Source organism: Lucilia cuprina, chromosome 6 (genome assembly GCF_022045245.1).
Source record: "Lucilia cuprina isolate Lc7/37 chromosome 6, ASM2204524v1, whole genome shotgun sequence".
NCBI lineage: Eukaryota > Metazoa > Arthropoda > Insecta > Diptera > Calliphoridae > Lucilia > Lucilia cuprina.
This window is the reverse complement of record NC_060954.1, coordinates 7,721,067-7,740,241: the sequence shown is the minus strand read 5'-3', so window position 1 is coordinate 7,740,241 and position 19,175 is coordinate 7,721,067. Positions and strand designations below refer to the sequence as shown.

The 19,175-nt window shown below is 28.9% G+C and overlaps 10 protein-coding genes across 12 annotated transcripts in view; 4 read left to right on the top strand and 6 right to left on the bottom strand.

Moving 5' to 3' along the window:
• The window catches only part of LOC111679601 (centrosomin), a 52,742-nt gene extending 51,716 nt beyond the window's left edge, over positions 1-1,026 (bottom strand). Inside the window, exon 1 of one of the 2 annotated variants that reach the window (XM_046953724.1) lies at positions 696-1,026. In XM_046953724.1, the coding sequence (XP_046809680.1) occupies positions 696-928 (233 nt within the window). In that variant the 5' untranslated portion in view covers positions 929-1,026. The remainder of the gene's footprint in view (positions 1-695) is intronic. The other variant, XM_046953726.1, reaches the window with a different exon arrangement.
• A 780-nt stretch (positions 1,027-1,806) lies between these two features.
• On the top strand, positions 1,807-7,882 carry LOC111679593 (golgin subfamily A member 1). Its single transcript, XM_023441169.2, has 7 exons — positions 1,807-2,370; positions 2,444-2,803; positions 3,756-4,181; positions 4,242-4,340; positions 4,774-5,208; positions 7,076-7,363; positions 7,423-7,882. The coding sequence occupies exons 1-7, from the start codon at positions 2,167-2,169 to the stop codon at positions 7,585-7,587; spliced, it is 1,977 nt and encodes a 658-aa protein (XP_023296937.2). The 5' UTR covers positions 1,807-2,166; the 3' UTR covers positions 7,588-7,882.
• A 348-nt stretch (positions 7,883-8,230) lies between these two features.
• LOC111679597 lies at positions 8,231-8,762 on the top strand. The gene is made up of 2 exons (XM_023441174.2): positions 8,231-8,386; positions 8,475-8,762. Exons 1-2 carry the CDS (start codon positions 8,349-8,351, stop codon positions 8,626-8,628), a joined length of 192 nt encoding a protein of 63 aa, XP_023296942.1. The 5' UTR covers positions 8,231-8,348; the 3' UTR covers positions 8,629-8,762.
• On the top strand, positions 8,762-10,141 carry LOC111679596 (mitochondrial import inner membrane translocase subunit Tim10). Its single transcript, XM_046953755.1, has 2 exons — positions 8,762-8,912; positions 9,924-10,141. Exons 1-2 carry the CDS (start codon positions 8,762-8,764, stop codon positions 10,049-10,051), a joined length of 279 nt encoding a protein of 92 aa, XP_046809711.1. The 3' UTR covers positions 10,052-10,141.
• A 139-nt stretch (positions 10,142-10,280) lies between these two features.
• On the bottom strand, positions 10,281-13,068 carry LOC111679598 (plant intracellular Ras-group-related LRR protein 7). Its single transcript, XM_023441176.2, has 5 exons — positions 13,049-13,068; positions 12,427-12,835; positions 11,768-12,352; positions 10,592-10,771; positions 10,281-10,419 (listed from the first exon to the last, which is right to left on the bottom strand). Exons 2-5 carry the CDS (start codon positions 12,604-12,606, stop codon positions 10,366-10,368), a joined length of 999 nt encoding a protein of 332 aa, XP_023296944.2. The 5' UTR covers positions 12,607-12,835; positions 13,049-13,068; the 3' UTR covers positions 10,281-10,365.
• Positions 13,069-14,748: 1,680 nt separating this feature from the next.
• LOC111679588 (GPI mannosyltransferase 1) lies at positions 14,749-16,419 on the bottom strand. The gene has a single exon (XM_023441163.2). It carries the CDS (start codon positions 16,308-16,310, stop codon positions 14,913-14,915), a length of 1,398 nt encoding a protein of 465 aa, XP_023296931.2. The 5' UTR covers positions 16,311-16,419; the 3' UTR covers positions 14,749-14,912.
• LOC111679591 lies at positions 16,357-16,617 on the bottom strand. The gene has a single exon (XM_023441167.2). The coding sequence runs from the start codon at positions 16,615-16,617 to the stop codon at positions 16,420-16,422; it is 198 nt and encodes a 65-aa protein (XP_023296935.2). The 3' UTR covers positions 16,357-16,419.
• LOC111679589 lies at positions 16,431-16,871 on the bottom strand. The gene has a single exon (XM_023441165.2). It carries the CDS (start codon positions 16,869-16,871, stop codon positions 16,617-16,619), a length of 255 nt encoding a protein of 84 aa, XP_023296933.2. The 3' UTR covers positions 16,431-16,616.
• On the bottom strand, positions 16,662-17,600 carry LOC111679590 (cx9C motif-containing protein 4). Its single transcript, XM_023441166.2, has 3 exons — positions 17,465-17,600; positions 17,213-17,400; positions 16,662-16,880 (listed from the first exon to the last, which is right to left on the bottom strand). Exons 1-2 carry the CDS (start codon positions 17,589-17,591, stop codon positions 17,231-17,233), a joined length of 297 nt encoding a protein of 98 aa, XP_023296934.2. The 5' UTR covers positions 17,592-17,600; the 3' UTR covers positions 16,662-16,880; positions 17,213-17,230.
• Positions 17,601-18,012: 412 nt separating this feature from the next.
• Positions 18,013-19,175, top strand: part of LOC111679595 (dr1-associated corepressor homolog) — a 3,314-nt gene continuing 2,151 nt past the window's right edge. Inside the window, exons 1-3 of one of the 2 annotated variants that reach the window (XM_046953746.1) lie at positions 18,013-18,325; positions 18,416-18,499; positions 18,856-18,928. In XM_046953746.1, the coding sequence (XP_046809702.1) occupies positions 18,458-18,499; positions 18,856-18,928 (115 nt within the window). In that variant the 5' untranslated portion in view covers positions 18,013-18,325; positions 18,416-18,457. Of the gene's footprint in view, positions 18,500-18,855; positions 18,929-19,175 lie in introns of both variants that reach the window. The other variant, XM_023441171.2, reaches the window with a different exon arrangement.

Here is a 19,175-nt window from a genome sequence, read left to right as displayed (position 1 = left end):
TTGATAGTCTACTCTATAGACTAGTTGATAGTCTACTCTATAGACTAGTTGATAGTCTACTCTATAGACTAGTTGATAGTCTACTCTATAGACTAGTTGATAGTCTACCCCAAAGACTAGTTGATAGTCTACTCTATAGACTAGTTGATAGTCTACTCTATAGACTAGTTGATAGTCTACTCTATAGACTAGTTGATAGTCTACACTATAGACTAGTTGATAGTCTACTCTATAGTCTAGTTGATAGTTAACTCTATAAACTAGTTGATAGTCTACTCTAGAGACTAGTTGATAGTCTACTCTATAGACTAGTTGATAGTCTACTCTATAGACTAGTTGATAGTTCACTCCATAGACAAGTTGGTAGTCTACTGTATAGACTTTTCGATAGTCTACCCTATAAACTAATCGATAGTCCAGTGTATAGACCAGTTGATAATCTACTCTAGAACCTATGTAATTGATAGCCTAATCTAGAGACTAGTTGATAGTCTGTATACTAATCAATAACCTAAAGCCCATTAATACATTGCCATATATAAAATTTTGCCACTTTTACTCCTGATGACCTCATTCTTCCAAGAAATCATTAGGCACTTTTACAAACCAGTTTAATTTCAATTTTTTTTATAGTTATGTCAATAAAGCTTTATATTTTGTATATATATTTAAAGAAAAACTCGTTTTCTACTTACTCATTCAAATGTTTAGTCAAGGCCACAGCCATATTCCTTAAAACTTTCTTGTCTACATCCTCAGCACCATTTGCCTCCAAAAAACTAGTCATATTATAGATAAGTTCATATTCCACAAAGCTAGGAGAATCGGGTTTACATTCTAGGGATAAGTCTTTTGTGAAATCCTCAGCAGCTTCAGCGCCGGCGCCTGTTGCTGCTTCAGAGGCAGAAGTAGTCTTAGGAGAACTCATTTTGTTTGTTTAAACAATTTTACACAAATACAAAGAAAATTTATGTTTTTTTTTTAAGTACAATAACACAAAACACTTTTAATTGTTATAAAATTTATTAAATTAGTTTTCAAGTTTTCTTTTATTTAACACAAAAATCTAGAAACTTTTCGTAATTTTTTTTTTCCAAGCTTAACAATTTAATTTTCTGCACAAATTTGGCGGCTAACAAATGGATCCCTGCGCCGACATGTATTAAAGGCGGCGGCTGTAACTTCAAATGTCGGCGTCAATTTAAATCGATTGTAAGCCGGCTAAGTTTTTAATTACGTTTAGATTTTTCAAATTTTTAACGATAAAAACGTAGTTTGAGAGATTAAAAAGTGGGATTTTATAAAGGTGTTTTAGACCATATGTAAACCTTTTTCAGAAAATGCCTTTTAAGGCAGAGACATCATTCATATCCTACAATAGTGTTGGCAAGGGGGGAAAGAAAAGAGTGTTGCAAAACATGCACCAAACTTTGCATGTTTGTAACTGTATGAATTTACAATCACAGTGTCGGTCCACAACAGGAAACTTCTGATTTTGCGTGACAGGGAAAGAAATATCATATATTTCTCGTACTCGACAACTTGTTCTGTTATTCTTTCATTCGTATAAAAATAAATTAATACAATAAATACGTAGTTTTTATGTGTAGACATTAATGGAACTTTAAAAGATAATTTAGAAAAGGTTTTTCAACAAAAGTTTTCGTGTGTAGACCGGCAACTAGAAACACTTTTTTGTTCTAAGTAAAAGCAGCGACTCGAGTATCTGTGACTGACAGCAGCTGCTTTGACAGCATTGCCATACTAAACACAAAATTGACAAGAAAAACAACAAGGTGTCATAATTTTTTTCTTATTGGGAAATACAAATAAAAAAGTAGGAAAATTTGCATAATTACTTGATAAGTAAAAAACGAAAAATACACAAAATAAACTACAAAATTGATAAAAATTTAATTAGTTCAACATGTTTAACGAAGTGATAACTCGAAAAAACTAAAATTTCCAACAAAAACCTAACATTAGTGAATTAAAACCTCAACATTCCAAATGGCTTAAACAAAAGAAAAAAGTTCTAAGCCAAAAACAAATAATAATAATTGTTCATATCCTTACATGTTAAAATAGACTGAATACATAACTAAACCAGTAATTAGTGCAATAATTTAATTTAAATATCGTAAGAAATAAAAAAAACACGAAAAAATGTTTGCTTCTTTGAAAAATAAAATAAAAGAAGAGACGGGCTCCGAAGTGGCTGGACCAGGAGTTGTTAACATGCCACAGCTGCAGCCACATCAGCTTACAGCTATGAATCATACAGCAAACAATAATAATAACAATAATAATCGTCTTAAAAGTCGTTTTTCCTCTACCATTAGTGTTAATTCGAATGATGAAAGTTTACAGGTGGGTAATTTTTTAAGAAAATTGCTATTTAATGTTAAATGCTAATGTCTTTTCTCTCTGTCTTTTATTATAGTCTGAATCATTAATCACACTTAGACAACAGTGCCAGGAGCTTTCCGCCAAAGCTTCGGAGCTACAAAATCGTATTAGTCAATTGCAGGAGGAAAAATTACGTGTGGAAAAGACAAATGAAATACTTTTGGAAACAGTAAAAGTCGCTCAAACCCAAAAAGATATCTACTGTGAGGAACAAGAGAAAATACAAAATATGCAACAGAATGAAATTGATAAACTACGCAGTCTATTGTCATTTCGTGAACAGGAAGCTGTGGATCGTTTAAATGCTATGCGTCAGCATCAAACGCAGGTGGAGAATCTGACATCTGAGTTGGAAAGATTTAAACATTATGAAACGGAAGTAGAAGATTTAAAGGTAATGTTAATCTAAAGAGAACTGTTTAGAATTTTCCATAGAAAAGTGTATTTTTTAAACAATTTTCTATAGAAAACTGTCTTTGATAGACAATTTTTTTATAGAAAACTGTCTTTGATAAACAATTTTTTATAGAAAACTGTCTTTGTTAGACAATTTTTTTATAGAAAACTGTCTTTGATAGACAATTTTTTATAGAAAACTGTCTTTGATAGACAATTTTTTATAGAAAACTGTCTTTGATAGACAATTTTTATAGAAAACTTTCTTTGATAGACAATTTTTTATAGAAAACTGTCTTTGATAGACAATTTTTTATAGAAAACTGTCTTTGATAGACAATTTTTTATAGAAAACTGTCTTTGTTGGACAATTTTTTATAGAAAACTGTCTTTGATAGACAATTTTTTATAGAAAACTGTCTTTGATAGACAATTTTTTATAGAAAACTGTCTTTGATAGACAATTTTTTATAGAAAACTGTCTTTGATAGACAATTTTTTATAGCAAACTGTCTTTGGTAGACAATTTTTTATAGAAAACTGTCTTTGATAGACAATTTTTTATAGAAAACTTTCTTTGGTAGACAATTTTTTATAGAAAACTGTCTTTGTTAGACAATTTTTTATAGAAAACTGTCTTTGATAGACAATTTTTTATAGAAAACTGTATTTATTTGAAACTTTTCTATAGAAAACTGTATTTATTTGAAACTTTTCTATAGAAAACTGTCTTTATATGACAAATTTCTGTAAAAATCTATCTTTTTAGATAATTTTCTTTAGAAAATTGTCTTTATTTGAAACTTTTCTATAGAAAAATGTCTTTATTTGACAATTTTCTTTAGTAAGTTATCTGTTGTAGACAAATTTCGATTGAAACATGTCTTATTAGACTATAGTTCTGTGAGAAAGATTCAAAATTCTCTCTTTGTTTTGTTTACCTCTTTCAGGACGAATTACAACAACTTAGACATTCCTCTCAACAAGATAAAAACAATTTAACCACAACTTTAGCGGCCATAGAAGAAGAAAATCGTCATTTAAAAATGCGTTTACAAATTGTCGAAAAGGCACGTATTGAATCGCTCAGCACACTAAGTGGTGATGACAAGCTACAAGCGTTGGTGCATGAACGTAAATTACTAGAACAGCATCTAGAAGAGGCTCATCTACAGCTATCGGATATAAAAAGTTCTTGGAGTGGTCAGAATTTAGCTTTAGAAACACAAGTGAGTCGTCTATCGAAACAAGTAGCCGAAGAAACCACCGAAAAGAGAAAAATCTTAAAAACAAAAGATGATCTTATCGAAAGGGTAAAACATGTAGAATTTGAATTACTTAAAGCTAAAGATGAAATAAAACAAAGAGATGATAAGGTGAGGAAGTGAATTCTTAGCAACTTTATAAATATTATATAATTTCTTGTTTAATTGTAGATTAAACTCTTGGAGGAGGAAATTGATGAATTAAATTTAGCTTTGAAAGAGTGTCGCGAGGAAAATGAACAACAAATTGTCTATGAACGCAATAAATCCGTGAGTATTTCTACTGACGTAGACGAGTTGCAATGGGATATCTAACACTAACAATTGCTTGCCTATCATACCAAAATACAGTTACACTTTTGCCTTAAAACATTTAAAAGCACCATGACTAAAACTAAAACCTTCCCTCCTACCAATCAATCAACCAACCAAAAACCCCCATAATCCAAAGATTTTATGTTTAATTTCATATTTATTTTTTTGATAATAACTGTTTATTATTTATTTATTTTAAATAAAAAACCTTTTAAATTAACCTTTTTCCGTTACAAATCTAAAAACTAAATTTTAAAATTGTTTTCTTATTTTACTTTTTATAATTGGAGAACACCAAAAAAAATGGATTAAATTTTCCATTAAAATGAAAAACTATTTCTATATTTTTCTTGTCCATTGTTTTCTTTAAATACTCCCACCTCAACAGGCCTCTTTAGAAGCAGAAAATCTAGATTTAAAAAATCGCCTCGAAGCAGCCGACGAACGTTTTGGTAATTATGCTGCCGATGCTGCTAATGTTTCCCAAACTTTACGGCAACAATTAAACGAAATACAACAACAACTAAACGATACTCAACTATTGTTGGAAAACGAAAAAGAAGAAAAACTTACGGCTCTACTGAAGAATGCTGAAATCTCACAAAGTGAAGAATTACTAAAGAAAGAACTGCGTGACGAAAGAGATGAAGCCAATGAAATTCATGAAAAGAATGCAACTTTAGAGGGACAATTAAAGACGAAACAATTGGAAATATTAGAGTGTAAACAGCAGCTGGAGGAAATGCAACGTAAAGTGGAAGAGAGTAAAACGAAAATTAAGGAATGTGATGAACTGCAAAGTGATATAACGGAAAAGAATAAGGTGAGAGAGTTAATATACTCAAAAGAGAGATTTTAAAGACAGTTTTCTATAGAATATTCTCTCCTAAAGAGAATTTTCTATAGAAAAAGTCTCTTTTAAAGAGCTTTCTATAAAAAAGACTCTATTAAACGGGCTTTTCTATAAAAAATAGTCTGTTTCAAAGAGAGTTTTCTATAAGAGAGTTTCCTCTTCTATACAGAGTTTTCTATAGAAAAAGTCTCTTCTAAAGAGCTTTCTATAAAAAAGACTCCTTAATATACTTTTCTATAAAAAATAGTCTGTTTCAAAGAGAATTTCCAATAAAAAAGTCTTTTCTAAAGTCTTCTATAAAAAAGTCTATTTGAAAGAGCTTTTTTATAAAAAAAAGTCTTTTCTAAACAGAGCTTTCTATAAAAATAGTCTCTTTTAAAAAGAGTTTCCTATAAAAGTCTCTTCTAAAGAGGGTTTCTATTTGAAAGAGCTTTTTTTATAAAAAAGTCTTTTCTAAACAGAGCTTTCTATAAAAATAGTCTCTTTTTAAAGAGAGTTTCCAATAAAAGTCTCTTCTAAAGAGAGTTTTCCATAGAAAAGTCTCTTCTAAAGAAATTTTTCCATAAAAAATATCTTTTTTATAGAAGTCTTTAAAAAATACTTATTTTAATGGAAATTTCTTTGAAACAGACTATTTTCTATATAAAAAGTCTTTTCTAAAGAACTTTCTATAAAAAATACTCTTTTAAACAGACTTTTCTATAAAAAAATAGTCTGTTTCAAAGAGAACTTCCAATAAAAAAGTCTTTTCTAAAGTCTTCTATAGAAAAAGTCTATTTTAAAGAGTTTTTTATATAAAAAAGTCTTTTCTTAACAGAGCTTTTTATAAGAATAGTCTGTTTTTAAAGAGAGTTTCCAATAAAAGTTTCTTCTAAAGAGGGTTTTCTATAGAAAAGCCTCTTCTAAAGACAGTTTTCTATAAAAAAATATATTTAATATAGAAATCTTTAAAAAAATACTTTTTTTATTGGAAATTTCTTTGAAACAGACTATTCTCTATAGAAAAAGTCTCTTCTAAAGAGCTTTCTATAAAAAAGAATCTTTAAAACAGATTTTTGTATAAAAAAATAGTCTGTTTCAAAGAGAGTTTCCTATTAAAAATTATTTTCTAAAGTCTTCTATAGAAAAAAATCTTTTTTAAAGAGTTCTGTCTCTTCTAAACAGAGTTTTCTATAAAAATAGTCTCTTTTAATGAGAGTTTCCTATAAAAGTCTCTTCTAAAAAATGTCTTCCAAAGATAGTTTTCTAAAAAAAATATCTTCTAAGGAATTTTTTCTATAGAAAAACTCTTTTAAGGGGAGTTTTATAGAAAAAGGCTGTTCTAAAAAGAGTTTTCTATAAAAAAGTTAGTTTTTAAACATTTTTCTATTCAAAAGTCTCTTTTAAAATGAGTTTTATATAGAAAAATTTCTTCTAAAGAGAATTTTCTACAACTATCATTTTAAAAGAGTTTTCTTTAGAATAGTATCTTTTAATAGAAGTATTCTTTAAGGGTCTATTTTGTAAAAAAGTCTTCTCAAAAGAGTAATTTCTATAGAAAAGTCTTTTCTCAAGAGAGTTTTCTTTTAAAAAATCATTTCTAAAATAGTTTTCTTTAGAAAAGTTTCTTCTAAAGAAAATTTACTTTAGAAAAGTTTCTTCTAAAGAAAGTTTATTTTAAAGAGAAGTTTCTTCTAAAAGATACTAAAGAAATATCTGTTCTAAAGACAGTTTTCTAAAGAAAATCCTCTCCTGAGAGAGAGAGAGTGTTCTATAGAAAATCCTCTCCTGAGAAAGAGCTTTTCTTAAGAAATTTATCTCCTATAAAATTTTATTATAAATTTCCTTTATTTTCTAGACTATTAAAGTTTTAAATCAACGTTTAACCGATTTAAAAAAGACTTTACAAAAAGAATTCTCTTCAGCCAAATCACTCGAAGAGTTCAGCGAAAACCAAAAGACTACCACATCATCAACAACAACAACAACAACACCAGCAATAATTGCCACAACAACAACATATTCTAATGATAATACAAAATTATGTCAAAATTGTGGTTGTTTAATTAAAAATAGTATTATAATGGATGAAGTTAATTTTAAATATTTAAAACATGTCATTGTTAAATTTCTAACAAGTCGAGAGGTAATAATTTTCAAATTATCTTAATGCTTAAGTTATATATATATAATGCTAATTCTTAGGTTGAAGCTCGTCATTTAATACGTGCCGTTGCTACGCTACTTAAACTAACCAAAGAAGAGGAAAAACTTTTGCATGACACATTAAATTGGAAAATGAGCTGGTTTGGTTCAAAACCTAATCATGGTAGCGGTCAAAGGGCATTTTCAATACCACCTACCAGTTAATAGTAGTAGTTCTAAGGTGTTTTGAATACTACAAAAAAGAAAAATCGAATTTTATTTTTTTCATTCCATATTTATGTTTTTGCATTTATACTAATTTCACTAATATATGCTTTTTATTAATGCAAAACATATTTTTATGTATATTTTTGTAATATTTATATATATATATTTTTTTTTTCAATTTGAAACGAAAATGTTGTGTATTTATATAATGATCTCTATGCTAAAGAAAAGTAATTTGTATTAGAAAAAAAACCAAATTGTTATACAATTGCATTTTTTAACAATTTATTAAGTTTATTTCTTTTTTGTTATGTTTTTTTTAATATTTTTTGTAAAATTTATTTGTTAATTATGAGTTTTTTTGAAATAAAATATATAATTGCTTAAAATTTAGTACGAAAAATAAGTGAATTTTATTAATTAACAAATAAAATTAGTAATTTTAGCTAAAATTCCAATAGAAAATACTTTTTTTAGAGGAAATTTCTTATTATTGTTACATTTCTAACAAAAACTACCTTTTCCGTTAATTGTTTTCCAAAAAATACTACTATTTTACTGCTACGCTTAGTTTGTTTACTTTTTTGTGCTACACTTAACACACACACACACCAAAAAAAAAAAAACTTGTGTCACCCTCTATCTCTCTTTTCAAACTGTCAAATTGAGGTTATGTCATAACAGCTGTTTACATATTTTTTTCTAATGTAATAAAAAGCAGAGAAAACTTTGTCAATCTAAAAACGAAGAAAAAAGTAATGTCTTTGGGTAATTTTGGTAGAATCGCTGTCGGTTGGTACGATTTTTTACATAAATGTTTTTAATTAAAACAACAAAACGTGTTTATTAATAAATAACATTTAAAAAAACTCTTTTTTTTAAAGGACTGTTATAACTGTGGTAGGTGTGTACTCGTTTGTGATATCGAAAAATTCTGTGGATAAGCGACGTTACGAGGATATGCAAATACGGGAACGCATGAAAAAAGCAAATATTGGTGATTACGAATCAGTGGGAACTAGACGTTTTAACGCTTAATCAAAAAAACAAAAATATATTTATATAAAAGCAAACACTTAAACATCTTCCCGAGTTAGCAGCAGAGAAATTTAAATCGTAATTTTACTTTTAAACTAGACACGTGTATTTGGAAAACTATCACAGAAACAAAATGGCTATGCCCCAGATTAGTCCCGCCGAACAGGCAAAATTACAAATGATGCAAGAAATGGAAATTGAAATGATGTCCGATTTATATAATCGCATGACAAATGCTTGTCACAAAAAATGTATACCACCACGTTATGGAGAAGCTGAATTGGGTAAGTGTTTTATAGGGGTATTGGGCGATATTATAAATGTGTTTATATTAAGGGGCATAGGAAATTGGGTTAACTTTAAATTTTATAATTTTTCTATCAAATAGTCTTTTGGGAAACCTTTTTTCTATAGAAGAGTCTTTTGGGAAAACACTTTTCTATAGAAAATAATATCAGCAGAATACTTTTTCATAGAAAAGCCCCTGCGGAAGACACTTTTTTTACAGAAAAGATTCTCGCGAAAACACTTTTCTAAAGAAAAGCTTATTTTGAAGTTTCTTTCCTATAAGAAAGGCTATTTTGAAGTCATTTTTCTATAGAAAGGTCTGTCAGGAACACATTTTTCATTAAAGTTTATGTAGAAGACGCTTCTGTGGAAAAGAAAGCTTTCGGGAAGATAGGTTTCTAAAGAAAACTCTGTTTTAGGAAGTCTCTTAGAATGTCACTTTCCTACAGAAAAGTCTCTAAGAATATCACTTTCCTACAGAAAAGTCTCTTAGGAAGACACTTTTCTATAGAAAATTTCTTTGGTAAAGACACTTTTGTATAGAAAATTCTGTTTAAAAGACTATTTTCTATAAAAAAATCAATACCTTTGAAAGATACCTTTCTACAGAAGATCACTTTAGAAGACATTTGTCTATAGAAAAGTCTCTTGAGAAAAACTTTCGGGAAGATAGTTTTCTAAAGAAAAGTCTGTTTTTGGAAGTCTCTTAGAATATCACTTTCCTACAGAAAAGTCTCTTAGGAAGACATTTTCTATAGAAAATTCTTTGGTAAAGACACTTTTCTATAGAAAATTCTGTTTAAAAGACTTCTATAAAAAACAATACCTTTGAAAGATATCTTTCTACAGAAGATCACTTTAGAAGACATTTGTCTTGAGAAGAACTTTCTCTAAAAAAGTCTCTTATTTATTATTCTATAAAGAAATTCTCTTTGAAATGTATTTGTCCTTGAAAATTTCCATTTATAACAATTTTTTTTAATCTCTTCAACTTTACTTCTTTCCAGGCAAAGGTGAAATGGTTTGCATTGATCGTTGTGTTGCTAAGTATTTGGATATTCACGAAAAGATTGGCAAAAAACTTACCGCCATGTCTATACAAGATGAAGAACTAATGAAGAAAATGTCCAATTAAATTTAGTTGTAAACATATTTCTTTTTTGTTCATTAATTTAATATTAAAATATAATATAATCGTTTTGTTTTTTTTTTTTTCTAAACTGTACATAGCAATATTTGCTAATTTAATTGTTGTCGTTGTTGTTAAACGTTGTTTTATTGCATTATATTGTTTAACAGCTTTCTTTTGTGGGGAAAAATACAAACACAAAAAAATTACGATTAAAACTTCAATAAATCAACAAAATTATTAAATAAAACGAAAAGAACACACAAACATTATTATAAATTAAGGATCCGGCCATAAATTTGAAAAGTTTTAATTAAATATTAACTAAAATTTGTTATATAACGTGAAAGTTCGGGTATTAAAACGGAAATATCCTGTAAGAGAAAGAAAAATAATAATGGAAATTACATATAAACTCTCTAAAGTTTTCATAAAAGGTCAAAGCTTAAAGGAGAAAGACTTTAAGTCCTTTTTGTTTGGCAAATTTCTTTAATCTAGTTGAATTTGTTTGTTATTTGTTTCTATTAGTTTTTTTTTATTATTTACCTCTACATCATTTTCCGGACTACTTTCATCGGTGGTATCTAAATCACTGGTCTCAATACTGTTTTCCCAATCAGATAAATCCTCATCATCGTCTTCATTATTATCATTATCATCTAATAACTCATCCATGTTGGTTGTATTTGTATGATCTTTTGTATCACAGAGTATATTGCCATGTTCCTTAAGAGAAAAATTATGTTTTTATATAAAAATATCTCCGCAAAATAACATTTCTATAGCCAGAAGTCAGGGGCAATAGTTTTCTATAGAAAATCTCTTGGTAGGATTCATTTCTATAAAAATCTTTTAGAAAAACAATTTTCTATAGAAAAGTCTCTTGGGAATACAATTTTCTATGCAAATCTCTTGAGTAAACACTGTTCTATGGAAAAGTGTCTTAGGAAAACTCTATTCTATATAAAAGACTCTTTAGAAGTTACTTTTTAGCAAAAAGTGTCAAGGAAAGAGAGTTTTTTTAAGAAAAGTTTCTTGTGAAACACTTTTTCATAGAAGTGCCCCTTGGAAAGATAGTTTTCTATAGAAAAGTGTCTATAAAAGAAAATTCTCTAAGGAAAACATTTCTCAAGTCTCTTGTTATGATACTTTCCTATAGAAAAGTCTTTAGAGAGACACATTCCTATAGAAAAGACTCATTAGAAAAGTGCTTGCCGCCTTTTACTTATGTTTCTATATAAAAGTGTCTCTACGAAAAGCATTTCTATAGCAAGCAGTCTTGGACAATAGTTTTTTATAGTAAGGAGTCTGGGGCATTAGTTTTCTATAGAAAATCTCTTGGGAAGATTCGTTTCTTTTTGAAAAGTCTCTTGGAAATACACATTTCTATAGAACTCTATTCGAAAAACACTATTCTATAGAAAAGTTTTTGAGGAGAAGTCGATTCTATATAAAAGACCCATTAGAAGTTACTCATATGAAAAAGGGTCTCGGAAAGAGACTTTTGTTAAAAAAAGTCTCTAGTGAAAACACTTCTATAGAAAAGTCCCTTAAAAAGATAGTTTTCTATAGAAAATTGTCTTTACAAGAAAATTTTCTTAGGAAAATATGTATTTAATCTCTTGTTATGATACTTTCCCTATAGAAAAGTCTTGAGACATTTTCCTATAGAAAACACTCCTTAGAAAAAACACGTTTCCTTGACACCTTTATTTAACTTACCTTCAATTGCATTTTAGTTGTCATTACATTACACAAGGGGTTATCACATATATTCAACATTCTTATAAAATCCAATTCCTTTAAGAATTCCTCCATCACGGGACCAGCAATACGATTACAATTGAGAAAAACATATTGCAATCTTTTCATACGTTTCAAACAATGTGGAATAGCAATCAAATGATTACTTTTCAAATTTAAATGTATAAGATTTTTTAAATCTCCCATAGAATCGGGCACCAAAGAAATTTGATTATTTTCCAAAGTTAACCATCGTAATTTGCGTAAACGTTTAACAGAAGAAGGAAGACTTTTTAATTGATTGCCTCTAACACCTAAAGTTTCCAAACACTCACAATTACCCAATTCTTCGGGTAAGAGTTGTAGACCGGTATTATTACACCAAAATGTTTCCAATTGTATTAATTGACCAATTTCTTTGGGTAAAGTATTGATATGATTACAGCTAATGTTTAATACTTTTAGATTTGTTAGCTGGCAAATGACCAGAGGAAATTCATTTAATTTATTAAAGTCCAAAGTTAAAATTTGCAGACGTGTTAGATGGCTGACAAAAGCGGGTAGCTGCCATTAAATAACAAGGAAAAAAAAAGTCAGTTAAAGTTATTAGCATAATTTAATTATGTGCTAAAACTTACTTGTGTCAAATGATTGTGATTTAAAAATAATTTAAATATTATATTGCATTTTTCCACTAATTCAGGCACCTCGGGCATTTCAAAACGTGATAAATTTAAGGTAAATGATTTTTTGCACAAAACATCTTCACATATTGCCAAAATATGATTATTACGAAAGAACTCATATACAATATTCATGTTTAATAATTTTGTTAATAAATTTATTAAAAAAATATATAAATTTCTTAGTTTTTTTTGTAAAACTTTATTATACAGTTGCAGAATGCAACAAATTTCTTTAGATGCAGCTATTTATTTTTGTTTACTTTTTGGTCTTTCCTTTTTCCTTTTCACTTGCATTTTGTTGTTGGTTTTTTAACAGTTTTTTTCACAGTGTTGACTTATTGTACTCTGTTAATTTGCCCAGCTATAAAAATTAAGTGTTGTTAATTTAACATTTTTTTAAGGTTAGAATTTAGAATATTTTAATGGTTAAAAAAGCTAAAAGATAATGCTTAATAGCTTTATCACTAAATTCTATTATTATTTATTGGAAAAGTATTAATATATAATCTTAAATATCTAGAATTTGTGCTGCAAAAGCTATATTTTATATTCTTCTAAAAAACTTTTATTTTACACGTTTTTTTTTCCACATTTTTGACAACACCAATTTAGCAGGTTATGTTTTTATGTCACTCTCTTTAGATTTTTATATTTTCTCTTTGTTTGTTTACATTTGCTCAACTAACAGCTTAATTACAATTGGAACCGTTGTCGACAAATCAAACAAAACCAGCGAGCGATGAATTAAAACTAAGCGACCACATGACTTTTATAAAAAGAAATCAAAGCAAAATTATGTTTTGTTTAAAATTATTTTTTATGAAACAAAAAAAGGAATGATTAATAAATTATTGTGAATAAAATACGGGAACAGACATATTACTTTTCTCTTTCATTAATAACGAATGACGACAAAATGCGCATCATAAGAACCCTGTTTGTAGGGTTCGACTTTTTGTATTTTATGAAAAGTCGACTTTTCGACTTTTGCATTTTATGAAAAGCCGACTTTCGAATTTTTGCATTTAGTTAAAAGTCGATTTTTCGACTTTTAATATTTTATAAACAGTCGACTTTTCGACTTTTTTCGACTTTCCGACTTTTTCCGACTTTTCGACTTGTTCCGAAGCTATTTGTTGCATTTTTTGAGTTTTTTCGACTTCTTTCTATTTTCGACTTTTTCCGACTTCTCGACTTTTTCCGACTATTTTCGACTTTTTCCGATTTTTTCGACTTCTTTCGACTTTTTCCGTTTTTAATCGACTTTTTCCGACATTTCGACTTTTTGACTTTTTTCGAATCTTTCCGACTTTTCGACTTTTATTTACAAAGTTGACTTTTTTCATAGACGGTAGTCGAGTTATCGACTTTTTTGGAACAAAATAGTCGACTTCGACTTTTTTCGACAAAAAGTCGATTGTTCGATTATTCGAAAGTCGATTTATAGAACCCTACCTGTTTGTGCAAGATTTTTAGCAAAATATTCTTAACATATGGCAACGCTGCAATATAAAAATGTGAGAATAATGAGAGGATCGCCAGAGATCGTAATAAAAGTAAAATAGAATCTATGTGGGCTGGACAGTTGAATATGTGGTGGGTATCATGGGCACCCTGTCCACAAGCTGGCCATATATTGGGGACAGCACGGTCTATACGGGACCAGTAGGCGTTGAGCCTGTTGCTTCATTCCGATCCCCAGCTACACCTACACAACCAGAAAACTCATTGTCGCCAGCGGTTGTGGTTTCAATTGTAATTAAGCTATAACTGTTGCTCGTTTTCTTTTTTTTTTGTAATTATGTTAAGATAAGTTCTTTTTTTAAATATCTAAAAATAAAACAATACTTGCGATATTTTTTATAGATTCCCCTACAATATTCAACTAGTTATATAAAGTTTATTATAATATTTGTTGCATTTTTAAAAGCTAAACATATTGCCATATGAAATGGATATAAAGTTAAAATTTCAAAACAAAAACACCGATTTCTAAAGAAATTTAATTTTTGGAAACTTAAACTAAAGTCTGGATTATGGTAGGTTCCATAAACGATTCGAAAGTCTGGACTATAGTTTAAACAAGAGTCTAAACTATAGACTAGACTATAGACTAGTCTATAGTTTGGACTTTAGTATAGTCTATACTCAGGACTAAAGTCTAGTCCAAATCTGTACAATTGAGTAGTTTACAGTTAAGACTATTTTTTAGTTTAGATTCTAAACAATAGTCTGAAGATCAAAAATAATATAAAAAACGAACTACTTTTTTGTGATTAATTAGTTTTATTTCAATTTATTATAAAAATTGTTTACAAAGTGAAACTACTTATATTGTTTAAGTTTTTTTTTTATAAATTGTATGATTTCTTATAATTCAACTAAATAACTACATATATTTTGCAATCCAATCGATTTCATATTTATTTTACTTTTTTCTAAAAAAGTTTCTTAAAATTAACCTTAAACGAGGTAAAGCTATAATGTTCGATTAAACGTGCCAATAGCAAATTGTTGACCATAAAGAAAAAGGCACTTTGAGCGCCGATCCAATAAAATGTATTCCAAGTCTTAAATTCCAATAGATAGGCAGGCAATAGCCATAAACCCTGGGCCACTAACCATAAAGCAAAATAGGCTGCTGATTGAAGCCATGTTATAGATTGTAGATTATTCAGACATAAAGGTAATAAGGCCAGATACCAAACGAAATATTGTGAGGTAACTACCGAATTAAAAGTAACCATAACAAAGGCTAGGGAAAAGATGCAAAAGGGTAAAGTTTGTCTAAATTGACCAAAGGCAAAACTTAAATATAATATGAGAAGCAATTGAGGCAATAGAATTAGGGATTTTTCTAATAGCGAGGTTTCAACAGCAGCACCACTTAGGTATTGCATTAAAAAGTACAAAGAGAAATTGTGTCTAACATCTTTGCGCACAAAATGATATAAATAGGCCTCATAGATATATTGCCAGCCATAGAGACAATAGAAAAAGCCGGTTATAAGAAATAAACTTAAAAATGTACCAAAAACTAATAATAATTGTTTGCTAGAGGGAAATAATACATTGCGTAAGAACTCTTTAAGAGAACGCACCAAACGCTCGGATAAACTAAGATAATAGGCTAAACTAAAGAGTAAAGGATAAAGACGTAAATGTATGGCAAAACCATGAGATAAACCAGCTAATAATATAAACCAATTGCGTGTAGTTTTACGAGAACAATCTTCCGATTTGGCTAAAAGATATAGAGTTAAGATGACAAAGAAACTGGAAAAACTATCACCATTGCCGCGTGTCGAAATGACAGCGGTTAGAGGGTTATAAAGCCAAAAGCAGGCTGATATTTTGGCTATTTGGGCAGGTCTATTGCGTTCATCGGTATCACCATAATTGGCACTTGAAGTCATTTTATTAGATTTACCATATTTTGTAAGTAAATATTGTACCGCCTTATTGCATTGTGATTGTAATTCGGCTTTGACTAGAGAATAGATTAACACTGCTACTAGCAAATCAAAGGAAGAGTATATAAGTTTACCCACACTTGGATGTAATATAACATTGGGTAATTGCATATAAGCCAACAGAGGACTATAACGATATGTGTGCCTTTTAAAGGGTGTATTACCCTGGAGTATTTGTCTAGCTCCATCGGTTACCACCTTATAATCTATATCCGTATATGGGACTTCTGAGTGTTCATCATGCAATTGTCCGTAGAAAATTAAAGCCAAACGTATAACTATAGATATTAATAAATGGAAACGAAAGGAAAGATTTGTTAAGCTCTCTTTTAAACGTTGTAGTTTCATTGTTTTGGCTGCCATTTGATGCTTTTTGTTTTTTTTTTTCAAAAAAATGATGTGGAAAATCTTATTATTTTAAAATTTCTTAAGTTTGTTTGTTTTTTTATTGCAATTTCTTCTATCTATTGCTTTATAATTTTGTTTTCATTTCATTTGCTGCCTTTTGTAGACATTCCTTAAATAGCTGGAACTCTTTGTCACAGGTTTTATGTTGTACATTCAAATCACGACTAACACAGGCTGCATAAATCGTAGCCGTTTCGGCACATTTTCCTAATAGTATGGGATAGTTGCGTAAACGTTGTTTAGCCTTACGTACTGATTCCATTACTCGCGTTTTTTGAATTTAATTGAATCCTCTACAGCTGGAAATGATTCTTCTATGAAGGCGTCGTAAAGTGGTCGTGAGAATAGTATCAGCAATGAGGTGGTTATAAAGGTGATTTGAAAGAGTCGAGGATTTCTTTGTATCCAATTACGTTTGGGTAATTGGGCGGTACGTTTACGTTGTGCGGCTTGTTGTTTTAGAATCTCTTGCAATTCTTGTGGTGGTTTATAAGGCGGTATGGAAGGATTTGGCATTATTTTTCGCTACAAGTAGGAGATAATAGAATGTAGAATAATATAAGTAAGGAAAGAAAAACTATAGGTCTAGACTATTATCTATTAGTCTAGTCTGTAGTCTGGTTTGTAATTTGGAATATAGTCTGTGGACTAGCCTATAGTCTGTACAATAGTATAGTCAATAATTTGGACTATTGTCTAGTCTATAGTCTGTAGACAATAGTCAGCATTATACTTTGACTATAGAATTATAAAGTCATTACTTCTGTTCCATATTAACTTTAAAAGCCCCTCCTTATAAATTAGATTAATAATCATAATTGATATGTATGTATGAATGTATGTACATCCTGCTTTACCTCTTTAAAACAAACGTCTTAACGTTTCTCTTTGATTTTTTCCTCTTTGTTTTGTTTTTCTTCACTTTTAATATATGGACGTTCCAAATAAATACCCGAACAACATAAAGATTGTTTGTGCCACTTCAAGCAGCATTGACGCATCTGCTCCAAAACCTCCAAACACTTATCCTCCTGATAATTATTCTCTATATAAATTATATAATAATTACAAACTAACGTCATTTATTTGCAATCGTGTGTTAAACTTACCCTTTAAACAAGCTTGAATTCTGCAGGCATTGGCTTTGCAAGGATCTTTTTTGGTATTATATTGGGACATCAATTTTATGCACAACAATTTATGAGACAACCGAAAAAGTTGTACAATTTTTCGCATGTAAAAATGACTTGAGATAAGAATGCAAAAAAATGGAAAGAAAGAAAAAAAAACACCGAAAAAATAGGCAAAAAAATGAACAGCTGATCGAAAAGTAAATAGTGATGAGAGAAAATATTTGTAAAACAACTAAAAAGTAATCGAGTATAAGGAGAGAATTAAAGAAATAGATATAAAACTTCACATGTACATTAACTAGAGATATTTGTTAATAAAAAGAATTAAAAATTAATAACAGCACATATATGTAAACCCATAAATTTATGTGAAAATTTGTTTAAAAATTATGTGTTTGTTTAATTTACTTTTACGTATCGTAATATTTACGTTTGACTAATCTATCATCACTACTCTCCACATGGTTACCCATTTTACTATTAGTTGTAGAGTATTCACATCTGTCAATATTTCAATTTTTCTATTAATCCGGCATCACTCATTAAGCACGCCAAGTCAGATTTTTTTTCTATCGTGAAAAAATTTATTATTGGAAAAATAACTTTTATTTTTATACAAAAATAATAAGGTTTTTTTAAAAAAGACAAACAAAATGTATTTAGTTTATAAGTAACAAAAGTTTTTACAGTTAATTATTTATACGTTAAAAGTAACAAATTAAAATACGTAAAGAATAATTCTAAAAAAAAGAAAAAAGTGTAATAGAGACAAGCAAAAGCCATCTTTTGCAACTGTCATAGAGATTTTTTAGAACACAACAACACAAAGCATTTTAGGTGATAAAAAAAGAAGGAAACATTTAGAAAATTAAGCAAAAAAAAAAAAAAACAAAAGTGAATTGTGCAAACTTTTTTTTCTTGCATTAGGCAACAGAAGAAAACAAAACCTCTAGGAAAGGAAAAACAAAAATGCCATCTAAAAAGAAGAAATATAATGCACGTTTTCCAGCGGTAAGTGTTTTCATTCAATAAAAATTGTTTAAAAACGAAGAGCAAGAATTGCTAAAACAAACAAAAAAACAAAATTATTAGAAAAAACAATTTTAATGATTAACAAACTGCTCTGAAATAAAGCAAGAAAAAAAAGAAACACCGTTTTTAAAGAATTCCATAAATATTAATGAAAAATAACAAAAAAATACAAATGAAACTGTTATAATGAGACACTACCCCCTCTAAAATAGTTCTTTTTTGTTGTCTTGCTCATAACAAGTCTATAATGTACAGTGTGTTAAATGTATGAGTTTGTGTGTTTGTTTTATAAGTAAGTTTATAATGGTATGTATTTTTGTTTTGTTTACTTACAGGGTCGTATCAAAAAGATCATGCAAAGTGATGAAGAAGTTGGAAAAGTGGCCCAAGCTGTACCAATTATAATTTATATCCTTTTCTAAACAAATAAAATATTTGAAAAATTCAAAACTAGAACTGAACTAGAATTTAACTAGAACTGAAATATAACCGAAATAGAATTGTACCAGAACTGAACTTGAACTGAACTAGAACTGAACTAGCTCATAACTAGAACTGAAGTAGAACTGAACTAGAACTGAACTAGAACTGAACTAGAACTGAACTAGAACTGAACTAAAACTGAACTAGAACTGAACTAGAACTGAACTAGAAC

Coding starts and splice junctions, on each gene's coding strand:
- LOC111679593 (XM_023441169.2), top strand. CDS start 2,167: ATGTTTGCTTCTTTGAAAAATAAAATAAAAGAAGAGACGGGCTCCGAA. Junction 2,371..2,443: donor CGAATGATGAAAGTTTACAG/GTGGGTAATTTT, acceptor CTTTTATTATAG/TCTGAATCATTAATCACACT. Junction 2,804..3,755: donor CGGAAGTAGAAGATTTAAAG/GTAATGTTAATC, acceptor TACCTCTTTCAG/GACGAATTACAACAACTTAG.
- LOC111679597 (XM_023441174.2), top strand. CDS start 8,349: ATGTCTTTGGGTAATTTTGGTAGAATCGCTGTCGGTTG. Junction 8,387..8,474: donor GGTAGAATCGCTGTCGGTTG/GTACGATTTTTT, acceptor TTTTTTTTAAAG/GACTGTTATAACTGTGGTAG.
- LOC111679596 (XM_046953755.1), top strand. CDS start 8,762: ATGGCTATGCCCCAGATTAGTCCCGCCGAACAGGCAAAATTACAAATG. Junction 8,913..9,923: donor TTATGGAGAAGCTGAATTGG/GTAAGTGTTTTA, acceptor ACTTCTTTCCAG/GCAAAGGTGAAATGGTTTGC.
- LOC111679598 (XM_023441176.2), bottom strand. CDS start 12,606: ATGAATATTGTATATGAGTTCTTTCGTAATAATCATATTTTGGCAATA. Junction 10,772..11,767: donor CAACTAAAATGCAATTGAAG/GTAAGTTAAATA, acceptor TTTTCTCTTAAG/GAACATGGCAATATACTCTG. Junction 10,420..10,591: donor GTCCGGAAAATGATGTAGAG/GTAAATAATAAA, acceptor TTTCTCTTACAG/GATATTTCCGTTTTAATACC.
- LOC111679588 (XM_023441163.2), bottom strand. CDS start 16,310: ATGGCAGCCAAAACAATGAAACTACAACGTTTAAAAGAGAGCTTAACA.
- LOC111679591 (XM_023441167.2), bottom strand. CDS start 16,617: ATGGAATCAGTACGTAAGGCTAAACAACGTTTACGCAACTATCCCATA.
- LOC111679589 (XM_023441165.2), bottom strand. CDS start 16,871: ATGCCAAATCCTTCCATACCGCCTTATAAACCACCACAAGAATTGCAA.
- LOC111679590 (XM_023441166.2), bottom strand. CDS start 17,591: ATGCGAAAAATTGTACAACTTTTTCGGTTGTCTCATAAATTGTTGTGC. Junction 17,401..17,464: donor AATTCAAGCTTGTTTAAAGG/GTAAGTTTAACA, acceptor TAATTTATATAG/AGAATAATTATCAGGAGGAT.